Raw genomic sequence first — 20,166 nt, forward strand, 5'->3', positions numbered from 1 at the left:
ATGATTCTCAACCCCCCCCCCCCAGGCTCTCATTGATTGGAAGTAAAAGGAATAAAGAAAAAAGAAAGTGAACCAAAAAGAACCCAGGAAGAGTATAATACTGAAGCAAAGTTTTGGGTGGCAGTGGTGGTGGTGGTGGGTATGTAAAAGAAGATGACGATTTGGGGAAGATGAGGGTATTTTGGTCTTTTCAAATTTAAAAAAAGATAGAAGAAAGGGTAGTTTGGTTATTTTATAGCATTTAATACCTGATGTGAACTTAAATGATATTAGGGGGATAAAACAAGGGTGGTACGTGAAATATTCAGGGGTGATATGTGGACTTATCAGAAGCTTAGGGGATACGAAGAATATTAGGTGCATTACAGGGGTACGCGTATTTATCCCTTTTACATATTTACCGAGATCGGACGATAGGTGACTGTTAAAAAAAAAAACCAATAACAGATTGATAGCTATTAATTTTTTTTTTTTGTTTTGTTTTTTTGGTTTAACAAGATAGCTATTAGTTTCGGTTTGCTTTTGTAGACCAAACACCTTATCGGTCCAATCATGGTATGGTAGGTTATATATATTTTAAAACAAAAAGGTTTTTTACAAATGCTTCTTTGAAAATGCCTATTTATTCAAATGCCCCTTATAATTTTTTTAATTATAAACTTTTTCTTACTCTCAAAATATTGTAGCATTCTAGTCCCTACGAACATTTGATTTCAATTTTAAGGAATCTAATGATCAAAATGTCTTTATAATGATAATAATCCATCAAAATTAAAGAATAAAATGATCAAAATACCCTCATCTTCCCCAAATGGATTAGGGTTAGAAACTGAAAATTTTTTTTCCAAATTGGTTAGGGTTTGAAGCCACTGGAAAGCAAGAGATCAGAATTGGTAATGATAAATCATGGCTTATGGATGAACAGATTCACCTTTGCTGATTGGTTCTTCTTGTTGTGCTCTGGTGATTAGGATGTTGTGCGGCGATTGAGCAGTTGGGGGGATTATCAGATTTGAAGCGACTACCACTGAGTTAAGTTCTTTGGATCTGCAGAAGAAACTTCTTCAATGGTGTTGTAAATGGTTTGAGTGCAAAGAGGTGAGATCCTCTGCACGCATTTCTTTTGTTTTTGTTGCAGGAAAGTACATCCCAAAGGAAGTAAACAATAGGGTGAATTTGTCACTAGGTTTCCTCCATAGATTTCAACAACTAATTTTCTACACATTCCAGTAAGCTTTCTAAGAAACTATGGACAAGGACGGAGAGGCAAGGGAGTGCTCGCTGCCGCTGCATATTATGGGTTGTGATAGGCTAGGTTGGAAAATAAAAAGGAACCAAGGCAGGAGTTAAAGAACTATTAATATGGCTAATAAACTCAGATTTCAAGCCAACCACCGAGTTTCAGACCAATTTGGACTGAAATAAACTAGACGGGATAAAACTTCTTCTAAAACAGGGTATTGCCAAAGAAAGTAAATGATCAAAACTTTGAAGAACGAACAAGGGAAATTTAGAAATAAAAACTTAAATAGAAAGGGAAAGAAAAATTCCACATTACTGCTATGCATTAACTCAGCTCTCAATTGCAAAAAAAAAAAAAATATCTTTTGTTTCTTATAAATTCTTACTACCGAACCAATTCCTTTGTTCAGGGAACAACTGTCTACAGCGCCATAATCAGATTTTGATGGAATTTTTTATTTATTTTTTGGTTGTAGATTCCCATAGCTTCGACAGAAACACCAACAGGTCGAACTCAGGATTTGGTTGGTGGGTGGAGCAGGGAGCCGTAGAGGAGAGGGGCACAGGAGGGGGAGCCTGAGACAAAGAAAACAGCGAAAGGAAGAGGGAGGAGGGAGGAAATGACATAAAATACAGTATCATTATCAATTCTGATCTCTTGCTTTTCAGATGGGTTCAAACCCTAACCAATTTAGGGAAATTTTTTTCAATTTCAATCCTAATCTATTTAAGGGAAGATGAGGGTATTTTAGTCATTTTATTTTTAATTTTGGTGGGTTATTATCATAAAGGCATTTTGATCATTAGATTCCTTAAAACTAACATTGACGTCCCAAATTAACGATAGGGACTAAAGTGCTACAATGTTTTGAAAGTAAGGGAAATTTGCATTTAAAAAAGTTGTAGTTAAAAAAATGGGTGGGTAGATGAGGGCATTTTAGTCATTTTATTTTTAATTTTGGTGGGTTATTATCATAAAGGCATTTTGATCATTAGATTCCTTAAAACTAACATTGACATCCCAAATTAACGATAGGGACTAAAGTGCTACAATGTTTTGAAAGTAAGGGAAATTTGCATTTAAAAAAGTTGTAGTTAAAAAAAAGGGTGGGAGGGGGGAAGATGATGGCACCGTGACTTCTACGCCCACACACAATCCAGCGTGAAATGATCCCTATGCCCCTAGTATAATGCAAAAATCCCATCTTGTTGCTACTATTGTGTGTGCTATGATTGGCCTCATGCTGGCGAAGGGGCCATGCTGGCAAGCAAGAACCTCTTCGCATAAAAAACTAGAAAAAATGACCAAACCAACTGTTTGACACCTTTTAAATGAGCTATATTGTTTTTTCCCCTTATATCAAAAGGACACAAAGAAAATGAGTGATAAATCCTTAATCATTCTGATCAACATTAATCGAGCTTCCTCCTTTTTCTGAATTTGGATCATCTACAAGGCCTTCTTAGATGCAAAAGAGAGCAATAGCACTTAAGTTCAAAGAAAATCTTTAGCACTCCGATGGCTCATCTCTCTTTATGTGCTCATGAAATTTTTGATCGGGCCTGTTTCTGCACCTCAATTCATCGTAATGGTCTTGAATCGATAGAATCAGATCTAACTCCTCTTCAAGGAGGCCAACACCCAGGGAGAGCCTAAGAGGGGCATCCAATGACTGGGTTGTGCCGCACACATCCTGACGCGCACAGTCAACTGTCAAGTTGTGTCCATCATAGCCCAGTCGTTGGATGCCCCCATTGGGCTCCATGGAGAGGAGCTTGATGCAATAGATTCACCCAAATCAAATTAGTATCGACCAAGGCCAATCCTGATTCTTGACCCATCAGATATTGATCCACTGGTATGACTCAAGGGTTAATAAAAATTGACCACTATTAAAAACGAGGGCAAATCCATCCAATTGGACGTGATTCAAGGTGTTCTGAATCAATCTCAACTAATATGGGCTGATCCCATTCTCGAAAACTAAAACCATGGGGTCCCGCATCGAGCTCCTCTCTAGGGAGCCCAACACCCATGGAGTAGTGCCCAGTAGACATCCAATGGCTGGGCTGTGCCACACATCCCAGCATGTGTCAGTCAGTCATCGAAATGTATACGACACAACGCAACCATTGGATGCCCCTACGTACTCCTTTGGCAGGGGGCTCCCTGGAGAGGAGCCGGATCCCGTGGTCCCACTTGGTGAACTGGAGCTGAGTTGGAACGTTGGACTGTATTTTGAGAGAGGCCTAGTAAAAGCCGAATCATTTTGTCAGTAATTGCGTAAGAATTTCAACTTTTCATCAAATAGAGAGAAGAAAAGTGGTTCACTGTGCGTGTATAGATTGAGTTCCATTTCTGTTTGGATAATCTAAAGACCTGACCTAATCTGAGGAACGTACACCCTACTACAGCCAATAGTTTCCCTTCTTTCTTTTCTTGTCAAATGTTGGATTTCGTACCAATGAATCATGTTGAAAAAAAGGTGTGCGGTTTGGTGATTTCATCCAGGGGACCAGGATTAGTAGTTTATCTATGCGTTTGGTTAGGAGTTATTGTTGTTTTCTGACTCTTTCTTTTTACACTTTAATATAATCTAAAGAAAAGGATTGGTGATTTCATCCAGGGGACCAGGATTAGTAATTTATGTATGCGCTTGGTTAGGAGTTGTTGTTTTCTGACTCTTACTTTTTACACTAATGTAATCTAAAGAAAAGGAAGCTGCCTGGTCGTGTGCGCGGGGGCGTAGTTCGTGCACCTAGAGCCCTAGACAGGCTGTGTGACATGACCCTAGCACCTTCATGAAAAGATGAAAATCTCCAATGACATGGCACTATAGGGATGTAAACGGATCCGATTGGGATCGGATATGTATTGGATGTGATCGAAGCTAGATATTCCTTGACAGAATATATAGATACCTCTAAACAGATGCGGATTGGATTCAGATTTTCGATCATCCATTTACATCTCTGCTAACCAGGACCTTCCTCTCTCTAGCTGATAAAATTCACTCTCAATCCATATCTCTTAGATCATAATTCTCTTTTCATCATATTCTAGAACTTGTTGAATCCTAAAAAACCCTCAAAATCATTATTTATTTAATTTTTATTATTAAATATTCAGATTTTTTTTCAGATGGATTTTAATCGGAGTATTCGAATTACTTTTCAGATATCTCTAAACGAATATGGATGCAGATTTGGGTTCGGATTTCGATTATCCATTTACATCCCTACATGACAGTCATTTCACGTAGCTTTATGTTTAGGTACAAGAGTTGCGTGCCAACCAAGTAGTGTTCTTCTTCCCTAATCTAAAGTGAAACATAAATCTATAACATAAGCCTCAAAGGAAAAAATAATAAGGAAAGTGTTTCTTGTGGGAGAGTGTAACCCCTACATGTGCATTGGCCAAAAAGAGCACATAGAGGTATGAACTGGGCTGCATTTTGGCCTTTCATGGGGGCAAGGCGATCATTTTGCTCCCCTTTATATCTAGGCCTAGGCAACATGCTCCATCATAGAGTTTCTTTTCCCAAAATAAAATTCTGGGGCATTGTTCTCTGTGCCACAATGCAGCTTGAGCCTAGGAACATGGGGGTGGGCGCAATGACCACCCTGGCCCCTGCACAAGCTGCCCATATGTCTGGACGCAGGCTGTGCTGCGGCACAGAGAACACTCTCCCTAAAATTATTTATTTATGAAAAAAAGACTGAGTACACTATCGGTATATCGCAAACTAACGCCTGATGTGTCTATTTCTCTCTTTTCCCTTTTATATGATGTCAAGTCCTACAAGCCCAACGGTGACATTGGCTTTCTTATCGCACGTGGGCTGCATGCCTATCCCTCTCCCTTTATTTATATACAGAATTACTCATGATTCACACCACTTCTCCCATCTAATCCTCCACCAAATGATGCAATGAAATGACTCATTTTAATCCTTAACTTTTGAATGCCAACAATTTTAATTTTAAAATTAATTTTTACTAAAAAACCAAGAACTCTAGTTTCTTGCACGGCCACCCTAAGAAGGTTTCTTGTATAATCATATTATCTACCAAATGGGTAGCTTAGGTGGGCCTAAATTTTGAGAGAAGGTCGGGCCTAGTATGTCGTATGCATATGTCAAGTTTCATGGGGAAAAAAACAGTTTCAAGCCAAAAGGACTGTGGCAAGAAAAAACTTGAAAATCCATTAAGAAGGTATGAATAGTTGAAAGGGTGTACCATAGAATTTGGTAATAAATTTTAGAGATAAAGAACTTTCTCTGGGAATGTGAGCACTACACCCAAACATAAGAGTGGGAGGGGGGAAGGGCAGAAATGTCACCACTGTTGATGCTTCTACGCATGCTCCCATTGACCCTTGCATTGGCATAGGACCCACACAGCCCATCCCATGAAAGGCAAAAATGTCACCACTGTTAATGCTTCTACGCATGCTCCCATTGACCCTTGCATTGGCATGGGAGCCACACTCTCGGACAGAGATCATGTTCCCTAAAATTTGACGGATGACAATACATCTATGGGATATTCAAAGCTACCACATCTCACTTTAATTTAAGTATAGCTAGGTGGATCACATAGGAATAAGAGTGCCAATTAAAGAATGAGAACCGAAAACTAAAATTGAAACTGAAACTGGTTGTTTAAAGGCCAAAATGCATGGAATTGAAAACTTTGATTCTACTTTGGGCACTTGGTAGGGTGGTCGTCATTTCACCCCTGCATGTGTGAGGTTGCACGCCGGCCGCATGGGCAGGCTACAGTAGAGGATCCAAATCATTGTGGAACTGTATCTTCATGTAGTTGTAGTTACTTTTCCAACTTTATCTGTTGGACTGAGTATCTTCCACCTACGGTGTATTCGGAATGTATTCGTTGCGGGGGTGGGATATGCAGGAGAAGGCATCAGAATGGTATTTACGGAACATTCTAAAACCCTAGAATGGGTTTGTAATCTTAGAATGGGTGTTGAACAGTCTTGTAAGGGTGGAGGAAATCTTTTCTCCTTATTTGTTTTAGCAAGTTATGTCCACTTAAATTGAATTTGAACTGAATTATCAAGACCATGTATGAACTGAATTAAACTGAATAAAGCATAACTGAATTGGTTCAGTTTTGATTTTGAGATAATGAAAAGTATTCGGTTTCGATTTGTACATATTGTATCCTAAATTGAATTGAAATCGAACTGAAAAACCGAAACTGAATCATCTAGCACCCATACATAGGAAGGCAAGCCGTGTAAAGAACCTTCTATCAAAAAACTAAATGCATGAAATTTGACCTACAGTTAGAACTTTCCTCTTCGCTTGAATCCTGTTTGGATGGCTAGAAGCAACGTGAAGTAGGTTTAAAATAACAAAGGGCAAGATAACGCTATCTATTTGTGTAGAGATTGCACCAATGTGGAGGCCAATGCAAGCGTAAGCAGAAGAATCAATAGGGTTGGGATTTTTTATTTCATTGCTAGGGCAAGGTGGCACTTTCATGTGCTTCTATGTCTGTTTGCATGGGCCACCCAACCAGGTAGTGATATTTTTCTCAACAAAAAATAAAATGAATATTTTTTACAATCTCTATTAAAGAGTGAAAATTAACTCTGTTTAGGAGTGCAGCATATGCTAGCGCTTCCATGAGTCTATTTCTCTCCTCTCCTAATGAAATGACAAATCTGCGCCTATATTGTTGTGGGAGGAGAAAGTAGACTTAGGTAGCGCTAAACATACACTACTCTCCCACATAGGAAACTATTCCCAACCCCCCCCCCAAAAAAAAAGGAAAGGATCATTGCCCTATTGTGGTAGACACATGGCTACGTGAAAAGACTGATATGTCCCTATGTGGATGCCCATGCAAGCGCACACTCAAACAGTAATTTTGAGAAAGAGAACGCTACTTGCACCTAGACATAGGGCCATGCAAAATGACCATCGTACCCTTAGGAATTTTTGCCTTTCCATGGGGATGTGGCAGTCATTTCATATGACCCTATGTCCAGTCGCAGGAACGACACACGACTGGACAATGTTCTTTTGCCCAATGATTATATTTCTAACTCAATATAGTATAGTAAACGTGACAACTGAATTTTATTTTATTTTTTATTGAAAATATCACTCAAAATATTTTTTTAATGACATGATGAAAAAAATTAATTTCTATATTAAATATGTTATTTAATTAAGGGCTCATGTTCTCTCTGCCGTAGCGCAGGCTGTGTCCAGACACATGAGCCTGCCACTCAGAAGGTAGGATGGTCATTGCACTCACCCCCATGTGTCTGGGCGCAGCCTGTGCCTCTGGCACATAAAACAATCCCCCTTTAATTAATTGTACACTTATTAATTCTTGATAGTGAAATCCATTTTTTTTTTATGGAAAGGAAAATTTCATTAAACTTAAGGAGTAAAATTTGTACTGCTCAGACACAAAGGGGTAGGGGAGACAGTATTAACACAATATTTAAACCAAGAGACAAGAGAAGGGCTAGCCAGCTCTTTAAATAGGACGTCACTTGTTCGATCCAAAATCTTAAAAAAATAGGGCAGGGCTTCAAAAGGCCAGGGAGAAAGGGATGGAGTTGGAAGAAGTCTAGGCAGAACCTTATTAGAGTACCAAACTTCTTTCAGCTTCAAACCTCTCATGACAACAGACTCTAAACCATTGAGAATGACACTTAGATCAGGTTCCAAAAAATGATTGTTTTTACTTCGCCTAGCTATGAGTTTCCCATCTATCGAAAAATCAAAAGCCCATCCAGATTTACCTAGTTCTTTGAAATTGAACTCTGCGCATAACAAAACAAGAAAATCTAAAGTAGGTAAATCAAACTAGGAAGTCCAATTTTACTTTCTGAAAAATAAAAGATCCCACCATTGTATGTTAACGTGAAAGTTTCTTCTAACACCAGCAGCGTGAGGAATACCAAATAATTCCATACTGCGAAGATGGAAGTTCCCTGTTCCCTTCTGTGTTTTAGATGGTTACGCAACCGAACTAAGAAGCTGAAGCCACTTAAAAAAGCATCGTAGGTATACCATGTGTGTATACGTATAGAATATTCTCCGAGGTCGTATAAAAAAATGCTCACACGTGTCCGTGCTGGTCGTTCGAGTTACTCTACTTTAAGTTAAGGTGGGCCATCTCCGATGTTGACGGTTCGATTCTCCTTTTTTTTCTTTTTGTTAATTCTAAATTCTTGTGTCAGACTTCGTCTTTTCTGACTTTAGCAATGTGGAGCCCACAAAAGAGCCGTCCAACCTTTCAGAATTGGCCACATAGAACTTTATTACGCAATTGTTCGATTAGATTAGATTTTAAGCTCAAAGAAGAAAAAGTGGGAAAGGGAAAAATTCCGAATTTACGTAATTTGATCGTAAATTAGAGAATTGCAGAAAGGTTAAAACTCTATTTTTTTTTTAAAAATTTATCTTTCCGTCTAATTGTGTGGTTAACAGAGATAATAGAGGTTAATGGAGGGATAAAAGGAAGAGACATGATTAGTATACGACGAACTGTATACGGTTGAGGTACTTCCTCTTTTGCCAGCTCAGATTTAAAATTTTTATTTTCCATTTCTGATTTTATTATTTTTTGGGGTTTGGATGGTTTTCTGATCCTTTTCTAATCGACATGCTTTCTTCTGGTGCAATGATTGGTGATTTCTCTCTCTTTCTCTCCGAATTTTAATTGTTTATTCAGGTTTTCGTGTTGGTATTTTCCAGGCTTTTGACGATGGAAGTCATTGACTTTGTTGGAATGGGAAGTAAAAATGGTTTCCTTCTCGTTCTTGAGTTTGGATGGGATTAGGGTTTTCGCTGGTCTGATGGTCTGATGGAGCTAGGTTTCCGATTGCGAGACCTGGAATTGAAGGGGGTTTTTATGCTTTGACGAAGATTAGAAAGCTGTTGCAGAGATGCTTCTGTCGATGTATACTAGAAATTTGCGGTTTTAACGGAGGTGGGAGCTGGTTTGACAAGTTCTCACCTGTTGATTGGTTTTCTGTTTGATGGATTTCAAGGAATTAAGGACAGGGTTTTCTGTTATTTCTGCGTAGGAAAGGGGGGAAAGAAGCCATGGACGAAGAGTCAAGCTCATGGTTGAGGAGGGCTAAGTTTTCTCACACCGTTTATCATAGATTGGATTCTGCGAGACTGCGTTCTGTTCCATTATACTTTCATTCGGATCTAGATTCGAGATTGAGTTCGAGGTCGGCCATTCAACAACAGGATCGTGATTCCATATTGAATTTGACGTCAACCACTCAAAGGGATCGTGATCTCAGGTTGAAATCGAGGCATTCCATGCAACAGGAACGCGGTTCGCAGTTAAATTTGGGGCTTAATCGTGATTCTGTGCATACCGAACAGTTGCAACGTAATCCGACCACCAGATCTTTATCTCCTCTGCCTGACACTAATCTCTCGGATTCATTTAAGGAAGCTCAATCTGAGAAGAGGAGATTTTCCACTCCAGGCCCTCGAAGAAAAGAACCCGATAGGAAGATTCCCGGGAAGATTTTCTTTAGAGATTCTCATCGTACTCGGGCATCGGATTCTACGTCGTCGTCAACTTCGATTTCTGATAAATTGAATAGCCGAAGGGAGTCATCATGGACGAAGTACTTTGATCATGGAGGAGGAAGGGTCACTGCGGTGGAAACTGCTGCAGATGAATTCAAGGTTGATCTCTCTCAGTTGTTCTATGGGCTTAAGTTTGCCATCGGAGCTCACAGTCGAATTTACCATGGAATTTATAAAGATGAACCTGTTGCGATGAAGATTCTTAGCCCACCTGATGACGACGAAAATGGAGCCATAGCGGCTCGGCTGGAGAAGCAGTTCACTAGAGAAGTTACTCATCTGTCTCATCTCCACCATCAAAATGTGATCAAGGTAGCTCAAGTCTCTCTTTTTTTTGTTTATGTTTTATTTTTGTTTTTACCTTTTTTATTTTCATCTTTTAGGGTTCACGGGCGAGGGATCCTAGTACTCAACTTTTATCGAATTATGATCACTGAGTTATTATGTTGTAGTAGCAATATACTCTATTTCCCTTTGTGCCTTCATGTTTATGCGTTGCAGCCATTCTACTATTTGTTTTGTTGAGTTCAGTGATATTGAACTGCTAGTTGTTCTGTTCTGATCTGATTTTTGTTTTAAGTTCTCTTCAAACCTATTTGACCAAAGCTGAAATTTGCTGTCTTTCTGGTTATCTCAACTCTCAAAAAGCAGTTGTTGGTTTTATGTCTGTTCCACATGTTTTCCATTTTCCAAAGTAGGTTTTGTTGGGGATCTTTGAATGTGTTTTTATATTTTCAATCGATAAACTCCGTTTATCCAGTTAACAAACTGCAGTTTTGTTTTTTTTTTTTGGATTTATCTCAGTAATTATGGGTCTTTCACTATTCTGGATACAACTAAAAATGGGAGAATCATACTTACCAATTTTACTCATCTTATTTATGCAGTTGGTAGCGGCATTTAAAGACCCGTCAGCCTTTTGTGTGATCACCAAATATATTTCAGGGGGATCTTTTAGGGCATTTTTACACAAACTTGAGCACAAATCTCTTCCCTTAGAAAAACTGATAGCTATTGCTCTAGAGATTGCTCGAGGAATGGAATACATTCACTCGCAAGGTGTCATCCATCGTGACCTCAAACCAGAGAATATTCTCCTTGATGAAGACTTTCACGTGAAGATTGCTGATTTTGGAATAGCCTGTGAGGAGGCATACTGTGATACCTTGGTGGAGGACCAGGGGACTTTTCGCTGGATGGCACCAGAGTTGATCAAACAGAAGGCCTATGGACGGAAGGTCGACGTCTACAGTTTTGGACTCATCCTGTGGGAGATGGTAGCTGGGACGATTCCTTACGAGGGAATGATACCTGCTCAGGTAGCTTATGCTGTTGTGAATAAGGTATATTTCTTATTTTCTTGCCTTTAAATTAATATGAAACTCCTAGTGCCCATAGAGGAACTTCCTCCTTCATTGAATTCTTTATCTATTGTTAATTAAAACCAATGAGGTTAAACAATGCTTTCAATACAACTTATTTGTGTGGTTGTAAAATGTAAGATGCCCTGTTTGTTTTGTTGTAAAATTTCCATGCGAATGATATTTTACATGAAAATTTTCCTCCATGTGAAATTGTCCAATATTTTCAATGCATTTTTCATTAAATAAAAACAGTGAAAAATCCTAGAGGTTAAACAATGTTTTCACTACAACTTATTTGTGTGGTTGTAAAATGTAAGATGCCCTGTTTGTTTTCTTGTAAATTTTTCCATGTAAATTATAGTGGGGAAATTTCCTAGATCTACTAGATTAAAAAAAGATTTACAAAACCGGTAGCTATAAATTATGTTTTACATTCATAAGTTACTGAATTTAAAAAGACTTACCAAATCTCCATGTGAGTAAAAGAAGCTAAATGAATAACCCAAAATGCCCCAACATCCTTCTCTCTCCTTCTTCTCCATCCTTCTCTCTCCTTCTTCTCCGACGGAACCAACCACTCTCTCCTACAACCACTCCCTTGATCCCCTCTCCCCCTGCAATCCTGTCCCACCCTTCTCCTTGCAAACCCGCCCCGCACCACCACGTCCACCGCCATCCACCCCTCCCTCCTTCTCCCTCTCTCTCCACTACCCCCTCCCTCCCCTGCAAACCCGTCCCACCATGGGGCTTCTTCCTATCTCATCTTTAAATTGCTGCTGCCTTGTTTCCCACCCAAGAATTTTTCTCTTTATTTCTGATTTTTTTTTTCAATTGGTTAGTTTTAATCTTGTGTTACTGTTAATGAAGTTGTGCTGAGTTCTGGAAAATCATATTGAAGCTAAACAACAAAAACAAAGGGGCGGATTTTGTTTCTTACTTTTAAAGGTAGATCAAATCGTTGTGGTAAAGTAAAGATTAAACTCAGAAGCTATTATTCAGTTTCAACCCACTCACTTTTCTAGGCAATTGCATTTCTATTTGTGACAAATGTTATCATCAACTATGATAAGAACCCTTGATTTAATTAGAGGGATAATTTACACCTTCCTATTATACAGGATTCTGTACTTTGCAGAAATAGCTGCTATTAATATAAGCCAAATGCATTCTCTAATCGAACTGGTCAAGATTGTTTCTCTTCTTCGTGCTTTTTCATTCATTGACAAGGTTCGGGCGACAGAGTTTTGTCGGAAAAGTCTGCTGGAATGAATGGAATGGATTTGCTAGATTTGAGGTCTCATGTTTACTAGTTTCTGGTCTTGGCTTCGAAGGGGTTTAAGAGAGGTGAGCAAAGGGACTGTACATTTCAAAAATGGTATCATTGATGGTGCGCAGTGGGTTTGCAGGGACTGGTTGGGGGCAGGGTTACAGGGGAGTAGGGAGGGAGGAGGGAGTGGTTAGGGCGATGTTCGTTCCCAGAGAAGAAGCTAGAGAGAGAGAGAGAGAGACACGTTGGGGGTATTTTTGTTTTTTTTTTTTTAGCTTATTTTACTCACATGGGGTTTTATACCAATTTTTTAGATCTTTTTATTATTTAGTAGATCTTGGCAATTCCCCCAATGATATTTAGCATGAAAATTTTCCTCCATGTAAAATTGTCCTATTTTTTCCATGCTTTTTTTTTTTTTGCATTTTACATAGAAACAAACAGTGAAAAATCCTATTTTACAGGAAAATATTCCTTTTCTGCCTTTATACATGGAAACCAACAGAGCCTTAGGAGGAGAGAGTCTTCACAAAGTATTCTTTCTTTCAGAGGTGGATGCTTTATTCCATGTTCCCAAATTCATTAAGTTAAAGATTCAGTGATATTGCCCAGGTGGTGCTTATTTAGGACTGCTCTTCTTGTTGCACCCAAACACCACCAAGAACCTTAAATTTGGTGGGTGATAGATTGATGAATTTGGCATGATGTTGCACCCAGTTTTTTCTACTACACATATGTTGAACCTAGTTTCCCAGATTCCTCTTCGGGCCAGTTCACTTTCTTTTACTTATAGTTCTCTTGTAACTTTTCTTAATTCAGGAAATTCTCAGAGCCCTGAAAAGGTCGAAAAAAAATCTACTAAACTTTTGTATTTGAAAATGCATGGGTTTACTATTATTTGTAGCATTCATGAATTTTGATTTCAATTAATTAAAAAAAAGATTGAGCTTAAGTTTATTCATATTTTATATAGGAATCATATAGTAGGATACTTTATCTATGAAATTCTAACTAAACAATATTGAATTTTCAGAACTTGAGACCCATTATTCCACCAAACTGTCTGCCTGTCGTTCAAGCATTAATTGAGCAATGTTGGGCTTTGCAACCAGAGAAGAGGCCTGAGTTTTGGCAGATTGTAAAGGTATTAGAGCAGTTTGAGTCTTCACTCACTAGTGATGGTACTCTTAACCTAGTTCCGGACTCTACTTGCCAAGATCATAAGAAGGGGCTTCTTCATTGGATCCAAAAGCTTAGTCCTGTGCATCCTGATGGTTTGCCCTTGCCTAAACCCAAATTCGTTTAACTCTTTCTTTATATCCTGGCTTTTGTAGTCTCACCAGGTCACTGCCATGTAATTAAAATGTTTATTTTTAGTGTTTTGTCTTAATTTTTTTTGTTTCTCAATGCTTCCTCTGCAAATAGCCCTTTGCGGCATTTGTTAATTGGATTGTCATTTGTGGGTTCTAAGCTTCTGATGTTCCACCTTCCCGTACATTATGGGATTGCGGCTTGTTGATTTGAATTGTCATGCATGCAAAACATGCTAGTTTTGGAAATCGGTTTGAAATTCTCTTGTATCTTGGTCTTTGAATTCAGGCCCTGCATCTAAGTTTGATCCTGCTCCTTTATGAAAAACGGTTAGTTTAGTTATTATATCTGGATGGACAACAATATTTTGAGAAAAGTGTTTCATTCCATTTTATTTTTTCTTTGGTAAGTTCTGTGAAAAATTCTTATATGGCATAATTTTCTAGTTTGAGAGAAATATTGAACAAATTATAGAAACTTTTTTTTGGGAATTAAAAAATCTGTTATTGTAGGACGTTGTTTATATCTGTAGGACCCAACATACTACTATGAGCAATTTCATACGTTAAGCATGGAGTTATAAATGCAAATTGCTTGACATCAATCATATTGGATGTCATTCAGAATAACTTCCATCCACGATATAGGACAAATAGAAAATCATTGAATAAACTGCAGATAGTCCATTTATAGGTGTTGTAGTTTAAATAAATGTGTTCTGAATTAAGTTTCAATGTATACAATATTTATATTAATATATGACTCATTAAGAAACATCTTGTGTTTATCCATGTCCATACCTTTAATTTAAAATGTTTATGATTTCAAATAAGACTAGTTATACACAAAATAAGTTTGTAGTGATAGTTGAGGTCTGCCCCATCTATGGACATTGTCATGGCATAATTTACTTAGTTATGGTTCAAATAATTTCTTATAAACGTTGGTCTTTGTTGGACTAGTTCTATAACTTGCTACAGTGAGCATCTAAGCATAGCCAGTGTGATCAACTTGCTGGTCCTTCATCTCTGTGTGTGCGGCTGTCTTTGCTTGTTTGAAAGTTTATCTTCAGTTATTCATTATAAGAGGGAAAATGGGTCTTAATTTGTACCATGGAGATATAGCTTGGCTTCCTTTGTATCATGCTTTTTTCTTATGTAATGAAATTTTGTTAGGGGAAGTTTCTGTCAGTCCCTAGACTTCACCTATATTTATTTTAAACTCTCATATGGAATACTTCTTTTCTAAGCTTCCCAATAAAGCTAACTTTCACCTTCCTTCTTGCACTTTCAAAATGCCTACACTGCCCCTGAATCACCTGGTCTATCATTTGTTTTTGGCTTGATTTTTGTTCACTGGTCTGGATTGAGATTGGAGAAGGGTGCCATGGAAGACTAAGCGGAAGGAGGAAGCTAGTTTAAAGGCTTGGGGAGGGTAAGGATTAACATGTAGGGATAGTCTTCACTCTCCATTATCTCCTTTTCCATCGCATTTTCCCCTGGAAATTTCAACCCAAGATCTCATTGGTTTTTTAGAAGGGAACTAGAAGAAGAGAACGGAGATTTATCCCCACTCTCCATGTTCTACTTCAGTTAGAGAAAAACAAGGAGGGAATGAAACAGAATCTAATTGATATTGCTAATAGTTAGACATAAATAATTCCCTGTTCTAACAGTCCAAGTTGAAACCTAAAGAGCATCTGATCTATAAAAACCTATAGAGTCCAAGTTGGTCCAATGGTTCAGTCTTTTGGTTTAGTTTAATAGAACTATGAGTGGGGTTCCTTTTTTTTTATATATATATTTGTTATTTGTTTGTTTTACAAGGCTGGATTCTAGTTCCAAGCCTTATCAGTTTCTATTCTGTCATCCTTTTATTAGGTTTTATTCTGTCAATCCTTTTATTTTCTATTTGTTAAGTTCTAGTATGTTAGTTTCTGTTTTGTATGGGTTTCTAAGTTTGAGGAGTCTTATGTTGTGAGGAAGTGAGGAACACTAGTCCATGCAAGGGGGGTTCTACATTTGAAAAAAAAAATTATAAATAAAAAAGGAAGAGACATTCCCCACGGTTTTGACAAACAATGCTGTGGCTCTTAGCTGTTATCTGTGTGACGCAGGACTTCTTTGTGGGATGCAGAAATCTTTGGTGAGGTACTAGGAAGACTAGATTGATCCTAGTCAAGGCGTTAGCCCATGGTGTCCCATGGGTGCCCCATTTAATTTTTAAGGCTTCCCATGGTCGTCCATGGGAACCCTGGTGCATCCTTGTTAGGGTTTCTCTTTCCCTCATGTGTCCCATAAAATTTATTATCACAGTAAGGACGAAGAAACTCATCCCTAGTCCATCACATGGCAAGGGGATCCATCCCTAACTCGAATGCGCAGCGAAAAAAGTCGATTCGAGTTTCTTTCGCATCCCATGAACATTAAATAATTAAAACAAAAAGAAATTATTCAAGAACTGCTAACCTGGTGAACCTCAAGTATTGCTCCTCCAATAGATAGTGGTTCTTCCTCTAAGAAGCACTTCGAGTAGACAGATCTGAACTTCAACCGGTGCTACCAAGGTTCTCCAAGCCAATCCCAACGTATCTCGAACTGGATCTGGGTTTTTAAAACCCTAACCCTCAAGAACTAGAGAGCAAGAAGAAGAAACATAAGAGAGAGAGGGAGAGGGGGAAGCCAAAAACGTGGAGAGGGGGTAGCTTTGAAAAACGTGGAAGCCTCCTCTCCCACGTTTTGGTCTCCTTTTAAATAAAAAAAATATTAAATTAATTCCTAATAGGATTTAATATAATCACAGTGAGAGTCTGACTCTCTCTCTCTTGATATATCTCTTGATTGGCTCTTTCTGTCTATCTCAAAGACCTTTACTAGGTGAAGAAGCAGAATCTAATAGGGAATGTGTTAATTAGCTATTTTATTTAATTATTAATGGATAATTACAATTAGCACAAAAAATCATTAATTAAATAAAGAGCCAATTAAATTAGCAAATTTTAAATAACTCCCTATATGATAACTATTTATCATATACATCCCCCCCCTAATCAACACCATCATTATGGAATCTAGGGCATGTACACATGTACTGTCAAACCCCAATCCATAGTACATGTCCATATAAGAGCGTCTATGCATCTGATCGAGTCCCGCAAAACTCGATAAAATACTTTGTTCAAATAATTGTAAATAATGTATCATTTTATGTAAAATAGATTTTTGCAAAACCATTTCTAAAACGGCACTGGATCCAGATTCTGATCCGACCATGCACAGGCAGTCTCTATCTTGGTGTTCCCCAATCGGGCAGTGGTGACTGTGTTGGATAACTCCTCCACTTACAAAGTGTTCACGCATTCCCAGAACATCGGCTTTGACTCGCTTGAGTCTCAGTCATTGATGAACCAAAGAATGCGATCACACTTTGCAGGAGTGGTTCCCTCAGGCAGTGGTGTCGGTGACACATGTCTATCCCTTCCTACATCCGGGCAAGAATACATGAGGGAATCGACAAAGTAGATTCTTCGCCAATGCACACATCAAACATGTGAGCACTCGCATTCGTACCCTGACATCACATGTCTAGCCATACCCAATGCGACGACCATATGATAAGGGTGCCCAACCCAAACCCTAGTCGTGACTACCATTGTAAGTAAAACTTAGGGACACATAATGCTCAAAAAGTTTATATCGGTTGTGACAATATCAAACTAAAATGTATAAATGTTCAATACAAAGGTGAACCGGGTTGAACCGGACTGAACCGGGTTTGATGGACACACACTTGTCCAACAAAGGCTTGAGTGCGAGGCTCAGTCGTATCATCGGTGTCTCTATCTTCTTCTTCCCTTCTATTTTTTACCTGCTATATCAGGTAAGTACCTTGAATTGGCTTAGTCCAGTTTATCCGTTACTATTCTGAGGATTATTTGAAAATAACCATTGATGTTCTTTGGAGCTTATTAGATTGAAGTTGATCGTGGTTCACTGTTGTTAACTATACCCTACGACTCCCCTATTTCATGTCATAGTCCATCAACTAACGATCCACTGTCTTTCAATCTAGCCCTTGGATTTCATAGATATTTGGGGGCTTAACCCTGCTGGACAAGCACAACCTTGGACCCAAATCTTACCTTGATCTGTTCAGAAGATTGGAAGGATCTGTTCGTTACTAATTTCTAAAATCCTAGTTGCTATTTTGAATTTCCTGTTATTACCAGCCTATCCAATCATTGGATCACTGCCAAATTCTGAGGAATTGAAATTCTTTCTTAACCCAATTACTCGACCAGAAATTAGGGCTGAGCTGAGTTGCTGATCTATTGTTTTTAAATTTCTCCCATTCTTGTGACTACTACCTTGTGGTTTTGCCTGTTGTGAGGATTCTGAAACAAGCTGGTAAGCTGACTAGGATCCGTCCATCAAATTGGTATCAGAGCTATAATAGAGGGTAGCACTAGTGTTCCAAATCAAACACTAGATCCTTCGCAAAACTACTAGAGATGATGAAACATATATTATGGGTCATCAAAATTCATACACACTCCAACGCAGCCCACTTTTGAGGAGCATATGAGATCTTGTTCTGATAATGGCACACCTCAGTGATGCTTTGACATCGCTTAAAAGGTGAAGTTGGAGTTGTAGAAGTAAAGGCAAGCAAGATCCTTAGGTATTCTACGGATGAATGTGGTGTTTAGATGAACTTGGAACAAGAAGGTAGAACACCTATTGTGAAAACCATAGATAGAGATACGATCATAGTGGTTGGTGGTTGGTTTGATGATGTGATATTGATTCTCCACTGAGTTTAAAAAGCTGGCAGTCCTTTCGAAACAAAAGGAGGCTTCTAACTGTGAAAATAGAGAATTTGTTTTTCCTTTCGAAAAAAAAGAGGATTCTATGAAAATAGAAAGTTACCGCTCTTTTCAAAAGAAAGATGGCTCCTAAAGACATTGAGTAGCGATAGCAAAGTAGTATCGTGAGGGAAGGTTGAAAAAAAGCCCCCATCGGGGAGTGAAATAGAACATAAAATTGTAAGCTCCCAAGCAATGGGAGGAGACTAGGGTTCTAACCGCATGCCGGTTGGAGAATGAGCCAGCGACTCTTAGGCAGGGAGCCTTGGTTAAGGGAACCTACCGGAGCCATAGTGAAAGTGAGTCCTCATAGGGCAATTGTCACTACTTATGGACATGAACCTGGGTGATCTATCCATAATCAGGATGAAGCCTGGGTGAAACTAAGTGGAGGTCCAAATTGACTAATGTTGAAGAATCAGCGGATGAGTTGTGGTTAAGGGTGAAATGCCACTCAAACTCGGAGCTAGTTTGTGCTTGGTTCTGCCCAAAATGCGTTAAGGTGCAACGGTTGATTGGACATCTAGGGGTAAAACATTGTTTCGGTGCAGGTTGCGAGAGCTGTACCAAATCGAGGCAAACTCCGCCTACATTAAGGTCTAGGACTCACAAATAAAATTTGACTCAAAATGACTCCAAAGATTAACTGATTTGATCATGAGATCAGGAACTCGTTAAGTTATGATATGGGAAAGGTGTTAGGCACCCCACTTTGCCCGATGAAAATATATCTTCCATTTGTTTGATATTTTTTTAGATACTAGATATTTTTGAAATAAAATAAAAGAGACTTTCCTAATGTTGTTGCTCACCATGCTGTATACCCAACTTAGGTTTAGAGCATAACATATTTACAAAAATGCCATAGTGCTTCAAATGTGAAACTTAATGTATAAAATGAACTTATTACATTATAAGAATGCATGAAAATTGTCTAAATAGATAAACTTTCTAAGAATACATGATTGTGTTAAATCATGAAAAGAGAACAAAAACAATATTTAAAGAAATTCGATGGAAATCATAATGAAATGGCAAAAATAAAAGACTTAACTAATGTTGTTGCTAACCATGCTATATACTCAACTTAGGTTTAGAACATAACATATTTACAAACTCAAATTTGAACCTTAATGCATAGAATGAACTTATTACATTATAGGAATGCATGATTGTCTAAATAGATAAACTTTCTAAGAATACATGATTGTGTGTTAAATCATGAAAACAGAACAAAAACAATATTTAAAAAATTGAATGGAAATAATGATGAAATGACAAAAAATTCCTTATTGGTCTAAACATGCAAATATTACTTAATAACAACCCTAAAATTCATATAACATGCCATGATTATGCAACTAAACAAAATTAATAAAAAAAAAAACAGAATAAAAACTCTTTCTGAGATACACACACACACACATAGATAAATATATATATTTATGCATCAAATAATATTAACCAAATGCTAAAATGAAGACAAAAAATATGAAATAAATACTATAGTGGTGC

General features: G+C 38.1%; 1 protein-coding gene and 1 long non-coding RNA gene across 2 annotated transcripts in view; both read left to right on the plus strand.

Moving 5' to 3' along the window:
• The window catches only part of LOC122639917, a 22,803-nt gene extending 2,997 nt beyond the window's left edge, over window positions 1-19,806 (plus strand). Inside the window, exons 2-4 of the long non-coding RNA XR_006329600.1 lie at window positions 6,968-6,973; window positions 14,969-14,973; window positions 19,793-19,806. This is a non-coding gene — a long non-coding RNA (uncharacterized LOC122639917). The remainder of the gene's footprint in view (window positions 1-6,967; window positions 6,974-14,968; window positions 14,974-19,792) is intronic.
• LOC122639915 (serine/threonine/tyrosine-protein kinase HT1) lies at window positions 9,156-13,883 on the plus strand. The gene is made up of 3 exons (XM_043832956.1): window positions 9,156-10,157; window positions 10,733-11,188; window positions 13,510-13,883. Exons 1-3 carry the CDS (start codon window positions 9,339-9,341, stop codon window positions 13,780-13,782), a joined length of 1,548 nt encoding a protein of 515 aa, XP_043688891.1. The 5' UTR covers window positions 9,156-9,338; the 3' UTR covers window positions 13,783-13,883.
• Window positions 19,807-20,166: the final 360 nt, after the last annotated feature.

The sequence above is a fragment of the Telopea speciosissima genome, chromosome 9, assembly GCF_018873765.1.
Source record: "Telopea speciosissima isolate NSW1024214 ecotype Mountain lineage chromosome 9, Tspe_v1, whole genome shotgun sequence".
NCBI lineage: Eukaryota > Viridiplantae > Streptophyta > Magnoliopsida > Proteales > Proteaceae > Telopea > Telopea speciosissima.